The following is a 19,649-nucleotide window of genomic DNA, read 5'->3' as shown; positions in this document are numbered from 1 at the left end:
GATTTCTGTGTCCTGGTGCTTTTGCCTCCATCCCTGTGGTCCCAGCGGGCGCATCAGTTACACAGACATGTATGAGATGCTGAGACACATGTCCCCACCTCTAGGCCTTGGGAAGAAATGCCCAGCTCGTGTTGCCTATAAGGTAGAAAACCTCCCCAGGAGCTCCTGCCCAAGCAGCAGCTTTTTGTGCCGTGGCTGAAGTGGGGTTTCTGTGGCATTGATGTTGTTCTTTGGGACTTTTCTGGTGCTTTCTCTGCTTTCCAAGCAAGATTTTGGATCTTCTGAGGTTTTTTGTTTTTTTCTTTTTTTAATTTATATATAATTTTTCTGGCTAACTTTTTTCTGGTCTTTGAAACTCTGGCACATCAGTTTGTCTTTCTGAGTATGTCTCTGCTCTCTATCAGTGTTTCTCTCTCTTTTCTCTCATTCTGCTTCCATTTAGGTTAATTTGGGGAGGGACCTTGCTAATGAGCAAATTACCCCCCATTAGATCCCCATTTTTCTTCCTGGGGCTCTTTGTTCAGTAACCCTTCAACAGAATGTTGTTTTTTCCTCTTCTTAATTAGACTGGAGTAATTAGAGTAGGCAGTACTGTAGAAGTGAGCAAGCAGTTAAACAGAGACAACACCAGAAGGGCTCCTTAAACGCCCTTGTGAAGAAATTACTTTAAGAGAAAACATTTAGGACAGGGAGATGGAGAAATCACTCCAGCTTCTTGTTGATTTGGCAAAACTTTTTAATTGAGCCACCAGAATGAATTCTATCCCAAAGGCCTGAGTGGTAATTCAGATGGAGAGGGAGCAGACCCAGTTAAGTCCAGGCTGCCCTCCCAAAAAATCTTTGGGTGTTTGAAAACTTCAATTTCCAGGGTGATTCCTTGGAAGTTTCACCACTGCAGCTCACAGTTTAGAGGGAGAGGTTGCTCAGAACCATTTATCACTGGTGTGCTTGAGAATCCATCAAACCCAAGAGGATTCTTGGCTGTCAGTGTCACTCCAGCTCCCCCAAACCCCAAAACTCAGTCCAATGGTTCCACACCACAACAGCCCCTCCTGTACTGAAGGGATTTTTCACTGAGACCAAATAAACCCAAGATTTTTGTGAAGAGGCTCAAGCTAGGTCTGATTCACTCAGGGCACATAGCAGCAAGATGAATTCAGATAAATCTTTCTACAAGATCCTTCCTCAGTGTGCCAGGATTTAAAATAAAAGGAAAATGAAACACAACCTTAAATCTCTCCAGTCAGGTGGCTTTGCTGTATTTGATTTGTTTCTGGCCACCATAACTGAGCTTGAGGAACCCAACTAGATCAAAATTCCAGATCTCAGCTATTTTAGACACCAGTTATCCACAGAAACCCAAGGATTTGCCACCTGTGAGTTTCCATTGGTTTAGGAGAGCTGTGTCCTGCTGAAAGGTCTTTGCAGGTGGGCAACCAGATCTGCTCTGGGGTTGTACCAGAAGGATAAAACCTTTTTTTCCCTAAATCTTGTAGAATTCAAAAAGTAAGAAAACGAAAGGGGATAAAGAGATCATGTGTTAAAATAAGCATTTTAAACAAGATTTTGGGCTGGTTTTCACAGCAGACTTTGTGCCCACAGGCATTTCTTCAGCCTGGCTTTTCCTGAGAATTTCCTGATAACTCCTTTAATTTGTCTGTCCCTACAGAACAAACCCACAGAACAGGGTACATAGGAATGGCTTCTTTTTATAACCCAGACTCCTGATTTTTTAAAGACATCATTAATTTTTTCCCCATCTCTAGATTGTGTCTGTGTGCCACAAGCACAGGCAGAGATGGGCTCAAACGACTCCAGTCTGGGTGAACATCAGATTTCTCTGAGTTTGGAGATAATCACATTAATTTTACCCTTATCAAAGAGCCCTGAACTACAAACTACAGATTTAAGACAACATCAGGATTTTCCCCACGGATTAAAGCTGCACTTTGGGCTGATCTCTCACCCAGTTATTGCTGATTAAATTAAACTCTTGTGGGTTAGGACTGGTTTTTGCTGCTTCCCTCCTGCACTTCTCCCTGCAGCACATCCATGGATTGGTGCTGGGCATCTTCCCCCATGGCTGTGCTGGGATGTGGCACCCCTGCCCTGCTCCTGCCAGGTGTGACATCCACTGCCAAGTGATGAGAGACTCAGGGGGACACTGAAATCCCTCCCCAGAGCCTGGAGAGGGGCACTGAGCCCCTGCTCCTGCAGGTGTAGCTCAGCCAGTGCCAACAGCAGCCAGGGCTTTGTCTCTGCCCTCTTTTCACCCTCTCCCTCTGATTTTCAAACCCCCTGACTGTTCTGTCCAGCAAAAGCTCTTTTGCCCCACATACCCTCCCCCTTTTTCTTTCCATGTCTACTTTCCCCAGTCCTCTTCAGAGGTTCTGTGTGTTTTCCCCACGTCTTTGTTGCCTTCTCAGTATGTCCACACTGGTTTTTGTTTGGATTTCCCCCTCTTTGCAGCCTCCTTGGCTGCTGTTCTTCCTTTCTGCTGTTTTCTGGTTCCCCTTTCTCAGCTGTTCTCCTTGGGCAGCTCTGCAGTTCTGTGTGTGTGGCTCTGCTGCTTGCCCGTGGTGCATGGGACCCTGGGGACGTGCTGCTGGGGACCAGGGAGCTCTATCCTGCACTGGGCTGGGGGAGAGGCTGGAAAAACCCAAATTCTGTCCTCAGTTCTGGGCCACTCACAGAGAGAAGGGCTGGAGTGTGTCCAGGGAAGGGAATGGAGCACCAGGAGAGGCTGAGGGAGCTGGGAAGGGGCTCAGCTGGAGAAAAGGAGGCTCAGGGGGAATTTCTGGCTCTGCACAACTCCCTGACAGGAGGGGACACTGGGGGGGGGGTCGGGCTCAGGGAACAGGGACAGGGACAGGAGGAGAGGGAATGGCTCAGGGTGGGCAGGGGAGCTCAGGGTGGACAGCAGCAGGAATTTCTGCATGGAAAGTTTTCATGCCCTGGAAGAGGCTGCCCAGGGCAGGGTGCAATCACCACGAGGGATTTAAAACCCTACAGATGAGGATGTGGCCCCTGGGGACATGGGTGGCCTTGCAGTGCTGGATCAGTGTTTGGACTCTTGGAGGTTTTCTCCATCCTAAATGATTATGTGATTCTATGAATTTTAGTCTTTTCTATTCCATCAGATAAAAAGAGGGAAGAAAACCTCTTTGACTTCACTCTGATGCCTTAGGATTTTCCCACTGTCCTTGCCCATGGCAGAGGATGGAACTGGATGAGCTTTGAGGTCCCTTCCAACCCAAACCATCCTGGGATTCCTGGGAACATCTCAGACACAGTGAGAGGGATGAAAGCCATGCAGAGCCACTCTGAAGCCAGCAGAATTAAATCAGAATAGAATCATTCCAACTAGGTCGGGGTGAATTATTCATAGCAAATAATTAATTCACCAAACTTGACCTCATTTCCCACAGCAGCGCTCCACTGTCCTAAATTTATTCCTGTCTGGGGATCATTCCCAGAGCAGTTCCTGTCCCAGAGGCTGATAGGGTGCTCTTAATAATTCAAATCCATCGGGGTGCCAGTAGTTTTCCATGCACTGTGTGCTCCTCTTCCAGCTGCCTCTGGATAGAAGTGCCAGGGAAGAGGATTTAGGGTGCCGAGAGTTTTTCTGGATCAGGCTGGGGGCAAACAAGACGATGAATTTTACCCCCTATTCCTCCAACACTTTCCCTGCCTTTTGGGCCATTGCCTAAGGAGTTCCTGAACCAAGCTGAAAGGGATCCCTGTCACAGGGATTCGGTTCCTCGTTAGCGCTGCCTGTGTTAATTGGCAACGAAAGCAGCGCCGGGGCCGCCTCCTGACCGCGCCCGGACCCCGCCTCTCATCAGCCCCTCATTATCAGCACAGCGCTAATTAGGAGGCTCGGGAGACAACAGCGGCTCCTGCCTCTGGGGCCCTCTGTTGCAGAATCATTAACGAGCTCCAAATCCGCCTAATTAAAACGGGGATGCGGAGCGGGGACTCCGCCTGCTGCTCCGACAGGGGCTGCGAGTCAATTCCTGCCGGCTCGGGGCACCTGGGAGCCATTCCCACCTTTTTTTTTTAATTTTATTTTTTTTTTAATTTTTTTTCTTTCTCTCTTTTTTTTTTTTTTTTTTTTTTTCCCTCCCTGCCTCCCATCATTAATTCCCGGAGCGCCCCTGGTTTGCGGCGGGCGGTTCCCAGCGCATCCCGAGTGATGCTCGTTCTTTATCAGCGCAGGGAAGGAGCAGCAAGCTCCTCAAATTTCCTTCTGGGCTCCACAAAGATGGGAAATTATCCAAGTTAGAGTTGGGGTCTTTTTCTGTTTCTTTTGGTTCTGTAACTTTTGTTGTAGCTGGGATTCTTTGGTTGGTTGTTGTTTTGTTTGTGTCTCTTTTTCCCCTATTTCTTCCTCTTTTTCTCCTCTTTCTGCTCATTTTCCCATTTTTTCCCCATTTTTTCAACCATGAGCCTGCTTTGACACAGCCTTGAAGCACAACTTCAGGCAGAAGAAACAGCAAAAATGGGATTTTTTTTTTGTTGTTGTTGTTGTTTTTTTAATTGAGTACACCCTAAACAAGTGGGTCAATTTTATTTTACCTATGTTCTTGTCCCTAAGTCTTGAGATTTTTTCTTCTAGTCAGGTTCAGGAGGAAAATCGAAAGTTCTTGATTGAATTTTTCACGGAGAAATTTTGGGTCAGGCAGAATATTTTGAGTTTGAAAAATGTTACCAATTTCAATTGGTTTCCTTTTAAATGTATCCTCTAGAAATAGAGAGGAATTAAATACATATAAAATTAGAAAGTAGCCTTGAAAGGTTTGAAATTTCACACTCTGCGCAAGGAGATATTTTTATGTATAAGGTTATTTTGTAATACTGAAAGGTAAAAAATTAATATCACTTTTTGTTTGCTGTTTCAGCCTTTTGGCTGCATTTCTGGCATTTTTTGGGAAAATGCACCAGACAATGTTCATGGATCAAATCTCTCCTGGCTGTTCCAGTGTCTGGCTGATTCCTCTGGGTGCTCATGATAATTTGGGACATTGGTTTGGGATTTGGGGTGAGCAATGTCTCACCCAAGCCCTCCCTCACACCCCAGCCATGGTGGCAAGGCTATTTTAGATCCAAGATGAATCCTTTTTTCCCAGCTGCTCCATCCCCAGATATTCATTTAAAGAACAGATTTTCTCAAGCCAAGGGTTTCCAAGAAAGGAATTTTCACTGCTTTTGGGAGGATCTTGGGTGGCTTTAGCTGAGGCCTGTTGGCTTTGGCTGCGGCAGGTTCTGAAGCATTTCTCTCTTGTTTTATGGGGTTTTTTTTTTGTTTTGTTTTGGGTTTATTTTTGGCCAAGAAATGGGCAGCTGGAAGGTGCAACCTACAGCTCACCTTAGCAGGGCACAAAGTGCTGTCCAAAGGAGGTGAATCCCACTTTGCCACCCTGAGGGGACACAGGGACTCATCCCACCCCAGGTGCCCATCCCTGATGGAGGAGCAACTCAAACCCCCTTCCTGCTCCTTGCTGGGTTCTCAGGTTGGGAATTCCAATGACCTGGAGATGTCTGAGTTCCACCAGTTTGGATACTGGGATGTAGGAAATGGCAGCACAGAGGGGAATGCAGGGATGGGGTTGGGAGAGCCTCTTCCAGGTGCCAGTTTGCAGCAGAATGTGAGTTTTGCTCAGCCAGACTTCTAAAAGTGGGAATCCCCTTGGAAAATCTTCCCCTAAATCTTCTGGCCCTGGCTAAAATCAAGGAGGAAAGCACTGCCCTGTACAGCTGTGGGTGGCCTGTGTTCTGCATCTGTATCCTGTGGGAATTCAGCCTGGAAACTGAGATGTGCCAGTCACAAAGTGGTTTTTGGTGGTGGCTTTTGTGAGGATAGAGCTCTCCTGTGGGGAATTGTTCCTTGTTTGCCTGTTCTTCACTTCCATGCATCTTTCTCTCTGCATCCCTTAACTGTCTCCCACTCCAGTGGGATTCTGAGACTCTGTGATTGCTAACTGTGGGCTCTCATTGATGTTTTTGGCAGCTTTTTGTGTGCTGAGGGCAGAATCAGAATTCAATCCTGTTTCATTTGATGTGAGTGAACAGAAAAAACTCGATGGTTTTGCCAGCACTTGACACTGTCACTGAAAGGGGAGGAAAGGCTGGACTTTGATTTCCCTGTCCCTGAGGCTGGGCAGACACAGAATAATCTCATGCTGTGAGGAGATGCAGGAGATCACAATGGTTTGTCCCAGGTTTTAGGTGACAGGGACATTGTTACAGTGATCTCTTGTCCCTGCAGGATGCAGTAAATAGATAAACAAAGGGATTTCAGCTCCTCTGAGCAGATTTTACACTGGACCAGCACTTTGTGCCCTTTGCTCATGCAAATACCAACAGGTGTCCCCCTGTGGGGAAATTGTCTCCTTGGCTGGCAGAAGGTGCCAGGGTTGGCCTCTCTGAGGGCATGGAAGTGTCCAGGGCCAGGCTGGATGGAGCTTGGGGCAGCCTGGGATAGGGCAAGGTGTCCCTGTCCCTGACAGGGGGTGGGATGAGATGGGATTTAAGATATTTAACTTTTCCAGCTCAAACCAATCTGGAATTCTGAGGCAGCTCAACCCCATATATCTGGGAAGTTGAAAGCTGGAAGATCCTCTAAGCAGGGAGGTTATCCCAGAGATGGAAAACCTGAACAAATCTTCATTCCCAGCCAGGGCTTGCTTTAGGGAGAACACAGGAGCAGCAGTCAGGGCTCCACTGAGCCCCTGACCTTGCCAGGTCCCTGCTCCACATTCCCTTCACCAGCAGGAAATGCCCATCAGCAGAGGAGTTTCTGCTGCAGATTTTCCCCAGGGCAGCAAAGAGGCTGCAGCAAAATCTGCATCTCTGAAACCAGTGCCAGGCTGTGTATCTCTAACTGGGGCTGGTGCTAAACCAAGAGAGCTTTCTGGGCAGACAGAGGGATGTAAATAACAGCCCAGGCAGCTTTCAGATGAAATTCTCTCCCCAGCAAGGGGCCCAGGCCAAGCTGCCACTGGGTTTTTGAGGCTGTACTCAGGCAGATCAACACCCAGGGACTTCCTTGGGATGCAAATCCCTCTGGAGAACAGAAACACTGAGGTTTGTCTGATCCAGGTCCTGACAGGGAGGTTTTCCAGCAGCTCCTGGAAGCTGAGGAATCATCAGGCTGCTGAAGGAGGAGAATTCCATCCTTTCAGTGTGTGTGAGGTTATCAGCAAGGCTTGGAGCATGGACCTGTTCTGCTGCCAGCAGCTCAAAGCTTTCCCAAGCCATTTCAGGTGCTCCCTGCTTAGCAGAATGATGGGTTTGCCCTGCCAGAGGTGGCTGGTGATGGGGAATGAATTGCTCCCAGCTCTGAAAATCCTGGAAAACACTGATGCTGAGGGATAGTTCCATGTTTGGATTGGAAGAACAGGGTGGGAATTACAGTCCTGCCCATGTTAATCCAGCTTCTCCTCTCCGTGGATGGAGCTGAATGACTGAAAGGGAAGGAGCTAGGAGCCAGAATCCAGGTGTCCCCAGCAGGAAGGACATTGTCACCTTCACCTTTACAATGTCCTTGTCACTGGAGTGCCTTCCTCACACCCTGCTCCCTGCAAAACCACCTGGAAGAGGCATGGCCACATTCAGCCTCCGTGGTAGATCAAACCTTCCATCATCTTACCCCAGTCAGTGGTGCCAGGCCCCATTTTGTCCCATTTTAGGATTTCGGTGAAGGATTTAGTGAGGCCAAGTGGCGTAGGAAAGAGTGGAGGAGGTGGATTTCTGTTTTTTTTATCTCCTCAGCAGGCTGCTGTGGCATGTGGGACAGGTCTGGATGCTGCAGACAGTCAGGGGATGGGATGGGATGGAATGAAATGGCAGCTCCAGTGGGATCAGGATGGGAGCCTCCCACCTGGCTCCTTTTGGGAGAGCTCTGTAGGGTTGCAGTGCAGTGCTGGCAAACCCCTCAGCTGGTTACACCACTGAAGTTCCACCCCAAACCTGTTCCTGGGCAGGAGCTGCCATCCATGTGCAGAAGAATTTTACCTCAGCACACAAAGAGCTCCTTCCTGTTTGCATTGTGGGTGCTCTGGGGGTTCAGAGAGGGGCAGTGAGGGTGGGGGGAGGCTGCTGGTCCCCACTGACAGCCAGCCCTGTGTGTCCCCAGCGCCTGGTGAGGATGAACATGCCCATCTCTCCCGAGGATTTAACCGTGCACTTCACCTCCACGCTGATGGCCCTGATCCGAACAGCCCTGGAGATCAAACTGGCCTCAGGTGAGAGGAGGGGCTCAGGGGGGCTGGGTCACCTGGGGCATGCAGCAAAGCCACCAAGGGCAGCTCAGCTCCTCTGTGACCACAGGGATTGGGAAAGCTGGAATCTCCTCTAGGTGTGGATTTCATTATGCTGCAGGTTTCCTGTATGTGGAAAAAGCCCCCAGACAGCAGCAGTAAGAGAGCAATGCCCTGAGTGGCCTCTCCCAGAGCTTTGTCAGCCTCCAGCCTGTGCCTTGCAGGATGGGAGAGCAACTTCTGCCATCTGAGCTCCAAAAAACCAGGAGAAAATGGGAGTTTTCTGAGAGCACATTGGCTCAAAGCCCAGCTCCTGCCCCCAGGGTAGGTCAGAGCAAGGTGCCAACACCAAGGGCTCAGACTGACCCCTGATTCACTGAAGAGTTCGACTTAATCCTTGTGGGTCCCATCCAGCTCAGAGTATTCAGTGAAATCTGTGGGCTTGGTGTTCTCCCAAAAGCATGGAAATTCTGCCCCAGGTGGGAATCCTGTGTCCCTGTTGCCTTTCCACCCCTGAGGACAAGGGAGCTTGGGGAGAGGACAGAGGGGTCCTGAGCATCCCTGTGCCTTTGGGGTGTCAATGAAATCTGGGAAACTTCACCTATCCCAGCTGAGAACCCTGTGAGGAGAAGCCCAGGACATTTTATCCTTGCTCTGAATCAGAAATGAGTTTGCACACCTCTGTCCTGAGCTATTCCAGCTCTTCCTCTCAATCCCTCCGTGCTGGCAGCAAGGCAGCAACTCCAAGTGCCCTGAAGCACGTTCTGCCCTGAGATAAAATGGAATTACTGAGCTGCTTAATCAGGCGTTAACTCGCTCCCAATTAAACTCTGCAACGTAATAAAATGCAGCAGCCTTTTCTCTGGGTCGTTACCCCATTTCATCAGCCTGGCTGGGGTCACAGGCAAGCCAGGCCTGCCCAGAGCACTCTCACACCTCATTTCAAAGTTAACAGGAGGTAACAGCGCTTTCAGGAGCAGGGAGCAAGGCAGGGTTAGGCTGCTGTGCTTTCCTAAGCAATTTTAGGCCAGTGCAAACATCTAAATTCATCTCCTCCCTCCTATGCTGCTTCAACTTTGCCTTGGGGGAGGCATTGCTGGAAGAAGACAAAATTTTGAGGTGCCTTGAGGCTCCCCAAAGGAGTGGGATCAAGACAAGGATCAGACACTCATTTATTTCTATGGATGCTTTTAGGATTTCCTGTGTCTTTTAGAGCCAGCAGCTTATTTCAGGAATAACTCCTAGATAAAGATGGTGAGAGTTTAATTTTCAGCTTCTGGTTACCTGTCTGCCTTTTTCAGCTCCCTCCACCCGTTTGAAAACTGGAAGGGAGCCAGAGAGGAGAGCTCAGCTGATAGCCTGGATTATTTCTGTGGTTTAGCTCTGCTCGGGGGTGTGAGCTTCTGACCTGTATTGTTGTTATGAGCTCCCTTTGAATAGGTTTCATGTGCTACATTTAATTGAGTCTTTAGTGGGTTTAACAGGCCCTTAATAAACCTCCCTAATGAGTTCCCGTGTGGGAGTTCATGGTGTAACCGAGTACCCGGAGCCTCCTCCCCTCACTCTGCTCTTAGGAAAATAATCAGTGTCATTCAGATGAACTCTTTAATTGCCTGCTGCGTGGGGAATTCAGTCTGAGCTGGCCTGGGGCTCCCCCAGCCTTTAATCACTTTCCACGTGTGCATTTAGGCCTGGCTTTGGGACAGAGCTGTGGGTCTGGCTCTGCTCTGGTTCAGGGTGCAGCTGCTGGGGCAGAGCTCTGCACTGGTGTGTCATTGCCAGGGATTTTGGGAAGGGCTGGTGGCAGAGCTTTGGGATCCATCAGGGCATTGTGAGCATGGCACAGGGGTTGGGTTAGAGGATCTTTAATGTATTTTCCAGCCCAAACCGGTCTGTGATTGTGGGATTTTGTGATTCCTATCTGCATCCCACCTGGGAGGTGCTGCTGCCTCATTGGGCACTCCCCAAAGGAAGAGGCACCTGCAGTTATATGGAATAAATCTGAGCTCAAATTTAAGTCCCAGATCATGGCTCAGGGTGCCCAGGGATGATCCTGCTGAGTTCCTGCACTTTGCCATGGAGAATTCCTGGATTCCCTGGGAGGGAAGGGCAGTGCTGGCTCACAGGAATGGGAAGAGGGGGTGCAGGCAGTGGGGTGTGCTGCCAGGGCAGGGTTTCACTGCTCCAGGGCAGGGTTTCACTGCTCCCCTCCCCTCCCTGCTTCAGGAGGTGTGAAGCAGCACCAGTGTGATGCTGAGCTGAGGAAGGAGATCTCTCTGGTCTGGCCCAACCTGTCCCAGAAGACTCTGGATTTGCTGGTGCCTCCTCACAAACGTAAGTGCTCCAGCCCTGGGTCCATCCCAGACATCCAGGATCCCCATGTGAGGTTTCTCCCTTCTCCTCTGCCCTATCCAACCCCTGATGAGGTTTTTCCCTCCTTGCCTGCTCTGTCCTGTCAGGAAAATTTAATCCACAGACACCAGAGGTTTATGTCCAGAAAGAAGACAGAGGAGTCCTTTTTGCTTTATTGTAATAAAGGGAGAGGCCATGGGGCATTGCCCTGGGATCTCTGAGATTTTTATCCCAATTTCCCTCTCTCTTTCCCCATGGGCCTAGGTACTTGAGAGGCACAGACTTCCCAAACACCTGATACCTGAGATTCCCCTCTAATGTACAACCCCACTTTTAATTTTTAATCCTTATACAATTCATAGTTCTCCCCCATTGCTTCTTTCATCTTCCAATATCCAATTTCATTTATCAGCAAACTTACAATTTGTAGAGGCAAATCTCTTTTTCCATTCATCAATCAATGGAATCCATCCCATTGTTTCTTTTATCTCTCAGTGCTGGTTTTATCTCCCAGCAGACCCACAGCTTGTTTGTAAAGACAAATCCAACATTCCTCTTGTCCCAGGCTCCCTCTGGGTCACCTGAGGATGCAGCAGAGACACAAAGCCAGGGCAGCTGAGCTCCCTGTGAGCCTCTGGGCTGCCCTGCCTCTGTCCCACAGGGTCTGGGCAAGCTGAGCTCACCTCTGGGCACCTCCTGTGCTGCAGGAGATGTCCTGGGCACAGAAAAACCCAAATCCCAAACAGTGCCCAGAAGAGACCAATGCCCTGTGGGGCCTCTCCCAGAGCTTCTCCCCAGCTCTGTCACCCTGCAGGCTGGGAGAGCAATTTCTGCCATTTGAGCTCTGGAAAAACAGGGAGAAGAAAAGTTAAAGCTTGCTGAGAACTTAGAGAATCAGATGTGAGGTGTTTGGGGCTTAAAGGCTTTTGTGTAACTTGGTGATGTCCTGGGCAAAAACGCAGAGAAAATGGGAATTTTGCTGTTATTTTGATTAGCTCTGGATTACTGATTATTGAGAAGCAGTGTAGAGTAATAAAGAAAAATGAGGGAGCTGAGGAGGTGCAAATCAGTGGTTCCTGACTGCTGAAGTTTTCCCTCCCTCCTTTCTTGATTCCTCTATTTCTGCTGCTCCAGTTCTTTTTTCCATGGTGAATGCTGGGCAGGGAAGGGCTGTCCTGTGGCTCTGAGGGTGAAAAAAACCATCTGGAGAAATTAAATATTCCTTAAATATATATTAGCCCATTTCAGCCCATTTGCTGTAGTTCAGTGAAGCAGGAGCAGGGCTGTGGGTCTGGGATGAATTTAGGAATTCTCTCAGCAATGCTGACAATGCCTCTGAGGTTTCCTGCCTGGTTTTTCCTACACAATCCCCATGTTTGCCACAGAGAGCTCCAAACCAAGGTAAGGCAGCAACAGGCAAAGAGTTGAAGATTCTTTTGTAACCTTTCTTTTTTTTTTTTCTTTGTCTGTTTTGCCTCCTTATTCCCATGTTGCTTCCTGCCTCTCCCTGTTTTCCACACCCATTTGCTGTTGTTTCTTATTCCTGTCTTCTCCTCACCCTTGGGATGTCTCTGCTGTGTTTTCCCTGTGCTCTGGCAGCTGATGAGATGACTGTGGGGAAGGTCTACGCAGCCCTGATGATATTTGACTTCTACAAGCAGAATAAGAACAGCAGGGAGCAAGTCCAGCCCCCTGGGGGCCTGTGCCAGGTACAAAAAGGGTTTTTTTTCATCCTCCCTCTTGGGCAGCTTTAGCAAGAATCACCAGCAGGATTCATCCAGAGAGCCTGGCTGCTCCTCCAGGCAGAGTTTAAAAATGCTGGCTCAAAAATGGAAATCTCTCCTGAAAGTCTCTCTCAAAAATATTTTTAAAAATCATTGTAGTTGCCTTTTCTGGTAAAGAAAGATCTTTTCCAAAAAAAATGACAACTGACCTTTGAAAATCCTGTGTTTAAAATTGGCCTAGGGCCTGGGGAACACCAAAAGATTTCTTTGAGAGATCAAAGAACTATTGAAAACTGCTGATAGTTTGGCTATAGAAGGCTTATTTTTGAAAATAGGAATTATTCAAAGTAGTTTGGGCTCTAAATTGAAGGGTTTTTTACAAATTCTAGAAAATATTTTCACACAACTGGCATTAAAAGCCCAGTTCTTTCCAGCAGAACAAACACCTGTTGTTTTTGGGATGAGCATCCAGCACAGGTTGGAGATCTGTCCCACATGGGCATGGCTACAACAAATCCATCCAGAGCCACTGGAACTGCTCAGCCCCTCTGGCCACATCCATGGGGGATTCCCTGCATCCAGAGGGAAGGGATTGCAGCAGGAATTGGGGAAATATCCAGAGGGAAGGGATTGGAGGAGGAATTGGGGAACATCCAGAGGGAAGGGATTGGAGCAGGAATTGGGGGAACATCCAGAGGGAAGGGATTGGAGCAGGAATTGGGGAACATCCAGAGGGAAGGGATTGGAGCAGGAATTGGGGGAACATCCAGAGGGAAGGGATTGGAGCAGGAATTGGGGAAATATCCAGAGGGAAGGGATTGGAGGAGGAATTGGGGGAACATCCAGAGGGAAGGGATTGGAGCAGGAATTGGGGGAACATCCAGAGGGAAGGGATTGGAGCAGGAATTGGGGAACATCCAGAGGGAAGGGATTGGAGCAGGAATTGGGAGGACATCCAGAGGGAAGGGCTGCAGCAGGACTGGTGCCAGGTGTCCCTCAGAGTCCCTCCCAGCAGTGCCCAGGCTGGCTGGCATTTCTGCTGTCCCAGCGTGGCAAAATGCACTTTTCATGGCGTGGGCAAAGCCTTGCAGCCCATGGCAGCTCTGACAGCCTCCCTTGTCCCTGGCAGCCTGGGCCAGTGTCCCTGTTCCACCCCCTGAAGGCCACCCTGGAGCAGAGCCAGCCCACGAGCTTCAGCAACGCCAAGGCTTTCCTGCGCCAGAAGAGCTCAGCCTCCCTCAACAACGGGGGAGCCCTGTGAGTACCCCTGAGCCCAGAGCAACACCTGGGCCACCCATCCAGCACTGCTGCTCCAGGGGCTCTGCTGGACCCAGCCCAGCTGGCACCCAGCCCAGCAGCCCCTTGGCACCACAATCCCCGCTGGTGGCTCTGCTCCTGTGAATGGGCTGTTTGCACTATTTAATTAGCAGTTTGCCATTATTTTCTATTTACTCAGAGTCGGGGTTAAAAATATGAAGGAGATGAATTTTCTCGTGTTCAGGCTTGGTTGATTATTCAATCTTATCTAAAGTACAGAGAGTTCTGTAACATTTCTAGCTGCCAGCTAAAAGTGAGCAAAATGGAGCTGAACCTAGCTAGGTACAAGGTCTTTTAAAGCTAAACAGTTCAATAAAGAGCTAACACCTATATTAATTATATTTTTGACATAATAACCAAACACCTGTGACCCTCAGTGCAGCACTAACTGTTCAACTACTGCCTGAAACCATGAAGAAGGAAGAAGACAGAAACAACACCAAAATCTTCCACCTTGTCCTTTATCTGTTACTGTATTATAAGGCCCTCAAATTCAAAACCCTTCACCATGTGAAATCACACACTTCTATTTAACCACACACTTATAACTGTAACTCCATCACTCAAATTTGGAGCCTTCTCCAAGGTTTCAGGTCTAAAGCAGTGTTCTCCTGGGGGTCAGTGCCAGAAAGCACAGACAGATCAGAAATCCCAGGGTTCTGGGATCCAACAGGCTCCCAATGCAGTTATCCCTGTGCTGGTGGTGTTGGGATCTCGGTGTTTCCTTCATGAATCCTCACTGGGGAGCTTCCCATTGTGGGTTTGCTCACAGGAACTTGGGACTGTTGGAAAATAACCCAGCAAACCCCACTGAGATCCCAGCAATGAGTTTTTGGGAGGCCAAAGATCCTTGGGAGTAAATTCATCCCTGGAGCTCATGGCACTGGACAGCAACAAGTGCTTGCCACAATAAAATTTGTCTTTTTGGGAAAATTATCGATTCATGGAGAGCTTTCCAAGCAGTCCTAGTGACAGTGATCCCAAATCAATTCTCCATTTCCTGCTCTCCAGGTGATTTTCCCTCTGGATCATGAGCACTGTGGATTTTTAGTGACAGCTGAGGTTTAAACATCCCAAATAATCCTGATGTGGAACCAACACCAGACTCAACAACTGGTGAAGGGACTTCAGCATGGTTGAGGTGTCTGACCAGTTTTCAGCTGGTCCTGCACACAGAATCAACCAGAACTCCCAAATTCTTCATTGTCCATCAGGAATTAAGTGGCAGAAGTAGTTTTCCTTAATTACTGAAAAAAAATGAAAAAAATCATGGTTGGTTTGATTTCCTTCTTCTCATGGGATCTTCAAGATCTACAAGGAGAAAATCCCAGGGAACCTTAGAGCTCCACCAGCCACTGTCCCCACCCTACAACTGATTTTCACATGTGAAACCCCCAAGAATGCTCGAGTTTGGTTTGCCAAATTCAGCAAAATCTCTTTAGAAAATAATGACTCTCTTTGCCTCTTTTCCTTTGGCCAGGCCTCCCCCAGAGGGAGGGATCAAAGAGTCCAGTTCTTGGGGGACCCAGCGCACCCAGGACGTGTTTTATGAAACCAGGAGCCCAGCCTTTGAGCGAGGCCACTCCGAGGAGATCCCCATTGAGAGGGTGAGCCAAGGGGGGCAGGGGCAGCTGCAGGTTTTAGAGAGGTGGGAGAACACAAGAAATTTAAGAAAATGTTTAGAAAAAGCAGGCGGAGATGTAGGAGATTTTAGAGGTGTGGAAGAACTCCAGAAATTTAAGAAAAATGTTTTTTAAAAGCTGGTGAAGGTGATGTGAGATGCAGGAAATTTTAGAACTGTGGTAGAATTGAAGAAATTTTAGGAAATACTTAGGGAAAACAGGTGAACACAGAGTGAGGTGCAGAAGATTTTAGAGCAGTGGGAGAACTCAAGAAATTTAAGAAAATGTTTAGAAAAAGCAGGTGAATACAGGGTGAGATGTAGGAGATTTTAGAGGTGTGGTAGAACTCCAGAAATTGAAGAAAATATTTTTTAAAAGCTGGTGAAGGTGGTGTGATATGCAGGAAATTTTAGAATTGTGGCAGAATTTAAGAAATTTTAGAAAATACTTAGGGGAAAAAAATGGTGAAGACAGGGTGAGGTGTGGGAGATTTTAGAGCAGTGGTGGAATTGCAGAAGTTTTAGAAAGTGTTTAGAAAACCAGGTGAAGATGGGGGATGTGCATTAGCAGGAAATTTGTCCTTGAGACAAGCATTGTTCTGACTCTTGTTTTCTTGAGCATTGTGGAGAAACCCCAAACCTGGCAGCTCCCACAGCTTGCTCTGGCTTTCCCTGGAATTCTGTCTTGCTGCCATAGGCTACCTCAAATTTCTCTTCCCATTTCCCAATCCCATTGTCCCAGTTCAGATGAGGGGTTTCTGGTCAGAATGACCCGAGGTATTTCCCAGGTGGAAGAGCTCATCCCACTGCCTGTGGGATGTCTGTGCTGGGACAGGGTGACCTGGGCACTCCACAGCTCTTGAGTTGCTCCTTCTCACACCAGCATTTCATCCCAGTCAAATCAAACTGCAAGAAGCTGATGGTGGCTTCCAAGCTGATGCTGCAGTTCTTGCTACTGAAGCCATTCCCTGTTTTATCAGGTGGTGGAAATGAAGGAGATCAGCCCCACAGTTGCCAATGGAGAGCCCCAGCCAGGCCTGGAGAGCCAGGGCCGGGCAGCCTCCATGCCTCGCCTGGCTGCTGAAACCCAGGTGAGAGAAGGGGCTTTGGGCTGGGACACTGGCCAAGGCCTCAGCATCTTCTCTCTGCTTGCCATGGGCTGGAAGTGGCTTAGGAATAGATTTTTTTAAAAGATGTGGAGACAGAAATACAGGCCGGGGTTTTCCACTGGGTGTGGCCAGGGTTCCCTGCAGGGTGTGGCCACGATTCCCTTCCCTGCAGGGTGTGGCTGGGATTCCCTTTCCCTGCAGGTGTGGCAGTGATTCCCTGCAGATTCCCTTTCCCTGCAGGTGTGGCAGTGATTCCCTCAAGGGTGTGGCTGGAATTCCCTTTCCCTGCAGGGCGTGGCAGTGATTCCCTGCAGGGTGTGGCTGGGATTCCCTTTCCCTGCAGGGCGTGGCAGTGATTCCCTGCAGGGGTGGCAGCCATCCTGTGCAGTCACAGCCCTGTCCCCACTTTCACTCCTCCCTGCTTGCAGCAAAGGCAGCCCGGGACGGTCCCTCTGGCTGGGCTACCCAGGAGTGTCTGGGCCACTATTTGGGGACAAGGCCATGTGCAGGCTGTATTCCTGGAAGGCACATTTCCCGTGGGTTGTGTGTTGTCTCTCCAGCCAGCCAAGCCACGTTGCTGTGCCCTGTCCTCACCAAAAGCTGGAGATGTGCTGGGACACTCAGGTGTCACAGCAGGCACAGGGAGCTCTGCCTGGAAGCTGCTCTGGGACACTGAGCTGTGTTTTCCTCTACTGTCACTTTGGCCAGTAATTTGGTGTTGAGGATTTCCCTTGTTGATTTAACTTATTTTTTGAAGAAATCTCTTCACTGGAGTTGACTTTCTCAGCAGTTTGTGGGCACTGCTTAGTGTGTAGGATGTCACAGCTCATTTTTGGCCATTTCACACATTCACTGCTGTTTGTCCCCAATGCTGCCCAGCCACCATTCTGCCTCCTGTGTCACGACATGTCACCACTGGCATCCTGCCCATTCCCAGGGCCTGATTCACACAGCCAGGAGGGAGCAGCCTGCCCTTGGGCTCTGCTTCTGTGGCTCTCTGTGGGGAGCAGAATGTGAAGATCAGCTGCACCCTAAAGTGAAACCCAAACCCTCTATCGTGCACACACAGTAGCAGCTCCAGCAGATGGAATTGTTGTGCCAGCATGCTGGAGCTGCCCTGGCCAGCCAGAGCATTTCCCACCTGGCTCCAGAAGCTGCAGCCTCTGTGGGAGCCCTGGGATTCTCAGAATTACCAGGAGCACTCCTCACATAATAAAAGCAACAGCCCACAAAGCAAAGCCTTTCCCTTCCCAGAAATTGTCCTTTATCCTGGTAGCCTCTGTCCTTCCTTGGCAGGGCAGCTGGCAGAGCCTTCCCTTGGGAAGCTCCTCTCTCTCCCAGTCGGGTATTTGCAGGAGTGTCCCTGACAGAAGCATGGCTTGTGTCCCCAGGTGTCACTGCCCCTCGTGCCACACCTGGCTGTGGGTCAGGCCCGGAGTCTCAGATCTAACCTCATTTAATAATACAATGTTCAGTGGTTGTAGATTGGGTGAATAACTGATGTCCTTTCTGTGTGTGTCTCCCCCACCCTCCCTCTCACTGCTGCTCTGCCCCTCCCCAAACTTTGAGTTCTTTCTAACTCTTATTTGCAATGCTTTCTGTTCCTGGACATCTCTCTTTCTGTTTGCCTCTCTCATTTTATGTTCCACTTATTTAAAAAAAACCCTCCTCCCGTGTTTCCACCCTCCCTCTTTGCTGTCCTGCCCTCATCACCTCCCTCCCTGGTCGTCATCATGTCTGCTGCACATCTGATGTCTGACACTGGCTGTACTGTGGGGCTGCTTCAATAATGTCCCTCACCTTGTCCGAATTGTTTGCAGAGGAGCAAAGCACGGTCACCTGGGAGTTACCTGGCAGTATGTAGTTTGCACTAAATCGTATCCTATTAAACTCATCTTAGCAATTAATGAACCTTCCTTCCTTTAACCCTTGACTTTTCTCCCCTCTCATCTGGAGTCCTGCCGGCACAGCCTCTCTCTAGTCCCACTTTTCCCTCGATCCATGGTTGCACGCTGCTTGCTCTGATAGCAGGGGGTGGGGTGGGTGGCTCGTTGGTTTTATGTTTTTTGTTTTTTATTTGTTTATTTTCATGCCTCGTTGCTCAGGAATTTAGGCAGTCGGGTTGGTAATGAAGAAGCAATTAGGAGCTCTCTGCAGGGGTGCATGCAGTTTCCTGAGGCTTTTTGGGAGCCTGTGCCTCTCATAACGAGCCTTGCCAGGATTTATGGAAAAGGGATTGATTGCTTTGCCACTGATTCATGTCAGTGGGACTTCTGTCCCTGGAATAAGTAAAAAGAAATGTTCCTTTTTTGTCAATCCATGTGTTTGTTTTTTGTTTGGTTGTTTGGCTTCTGTTTGTTTGTGTTTCTGTTTGTTTGTTTATTTTTGTGGATTTTTCTGTGGCTTTCTTTCTGGCAGTTCCCGTATGGATTTTGAAAATCTGGATGTGTTTTTAGTTGGAAATACTTTCACTTCCTATACTTTTGCCCATCAGGCTGTCCAGTTTACAGCCTCCCTGCCTTCCCCTAGGCTCAGCACTAAGCAAGGACAGCTACAAAGCTCCTGAGTATAGTTTTTTGCCCATACAAATGAGGTGACACAACAGCAGCACAATGCTATCCTGCTGATGGAATTTGGGCCACACTACAGGCTGTGCTGGGTTCCCTCATCCCAGCCTTGTGCCTCTGGTAAACCTTCAGCACCAGGATCCCAGCTGCCCTTCATTGGGAAGCACCATAATGTGGGTAACTGCCCAGATTGTGCCTTTACACCCAGGATAATCTGCCCTCAAGGGGAGGGAGGTGGTTTTTCCACTCAAAATTATGAGCAGAGCTGTGAAACAATTGGCTTTGCTTTGGGTAAATATCACAGGGAAGCAGATATCTGGATTTCAGAATAAGCAAACAAAAGAGAACAGTCATGAAAAATAATACAGAGCTCTTAGGAAAGGTTACAGTGAGCAGAGTAAATGTTCCCTGAGAGCTGTTGTTGGAGGCACTTATTGGATTGGGAATTCAAACCAGTGTGAGGCTGAGGGAATAGGGAACATCCTGAATTTCACTGGTGAGCTGGAGTGCCCTGCTCTGAGATCTCTCCTGTGGCAACAGCTCAGATGCAGTGACAGACCCAGGGAAGCATCCAGAGGATGGGCGAGGTGGTGTCTCCACACAGAGCCTGCCAGAGGTCAGCAGAGAAGGGGATGTGGGAATTGTCCCTCTTTTCTGAGCTTTATCCCTGGGCAGAGGGAGGGCAGAGGCTGTGAGAG

The 19,649-nt window shown here is 48.9% G+C and overlaps 2 protein-coding genes across 5 annotated transcripts in view; both read left to right on the top strand.

Annotated features, from left to right (window-relative positions):
- Positions 1-19,649, top strand: part of EHMT1 (euchromatic histone lysine methyltransferase 1) — a 460,745-nt gene that overhangs the window by 407,748 nt on the left and 33,348 nt on the right. The window lies entirely within an intron of this gene.
- CACNA1B (calcium voltage-gated channel subunit alpha1 B) overlaps positions 1-19,649 on the top strand; it is a 292,116-nt gene that overhangs the window by 267,327 nt on the left and 5,140 nt on the right. For 2 of the 4 annotated variants that reach the window (XM_079324217.1, XM_079324216.1), the window contains 7 exons: positions 46-142; positions 8,138-8,246; positions 10,488-10,595; positions 12,213-12,322; positions 13,467-13,594; positions 15,135-15,261; positions 16,256-16,366. In XM_079324217.1, coding sequence (XP_079180343.1) covers positions 46-142; positions 8,138-8,246; positions 10,488-10,595; positions 12,213-12,322; positions 13,467-13,594; positions 15,135-15,261; positions 16,256-16,366 — 790 coding nt within the window. Of the gene's footprint in view, positions 1-45; positions 143-8,137; positions 8,247-10,487; positions 10,596-12,212; positions 12,323-13,466; positions 13,595-15,134; positions 15,262-16,255; positions 16,367-18,204; positions 18,241-19,649 lie in introns of all 4 variants that reach the window. The other 2 variants (XM_079324215.1, XM_079324218.1) reach the window with 2 other exon arrangements.

Source organism: Erithacus rubecula (assembly GCF_903797595.1).
Source record: "Erithacus rubecula genome assembly, chromosome: 21".
Classification (NCBI taxonomy): domain Eukaryota; kingdom Metazoa; phylum Chordata; class Aves; order Passeriformes; family Muscicapidae; genus Erithacus; species Erithacus rubecula.
Note: the sequence above shows the minus strand (reverse complement) of the source record. Positions and strands in the feature narration are given on the sequence as shown.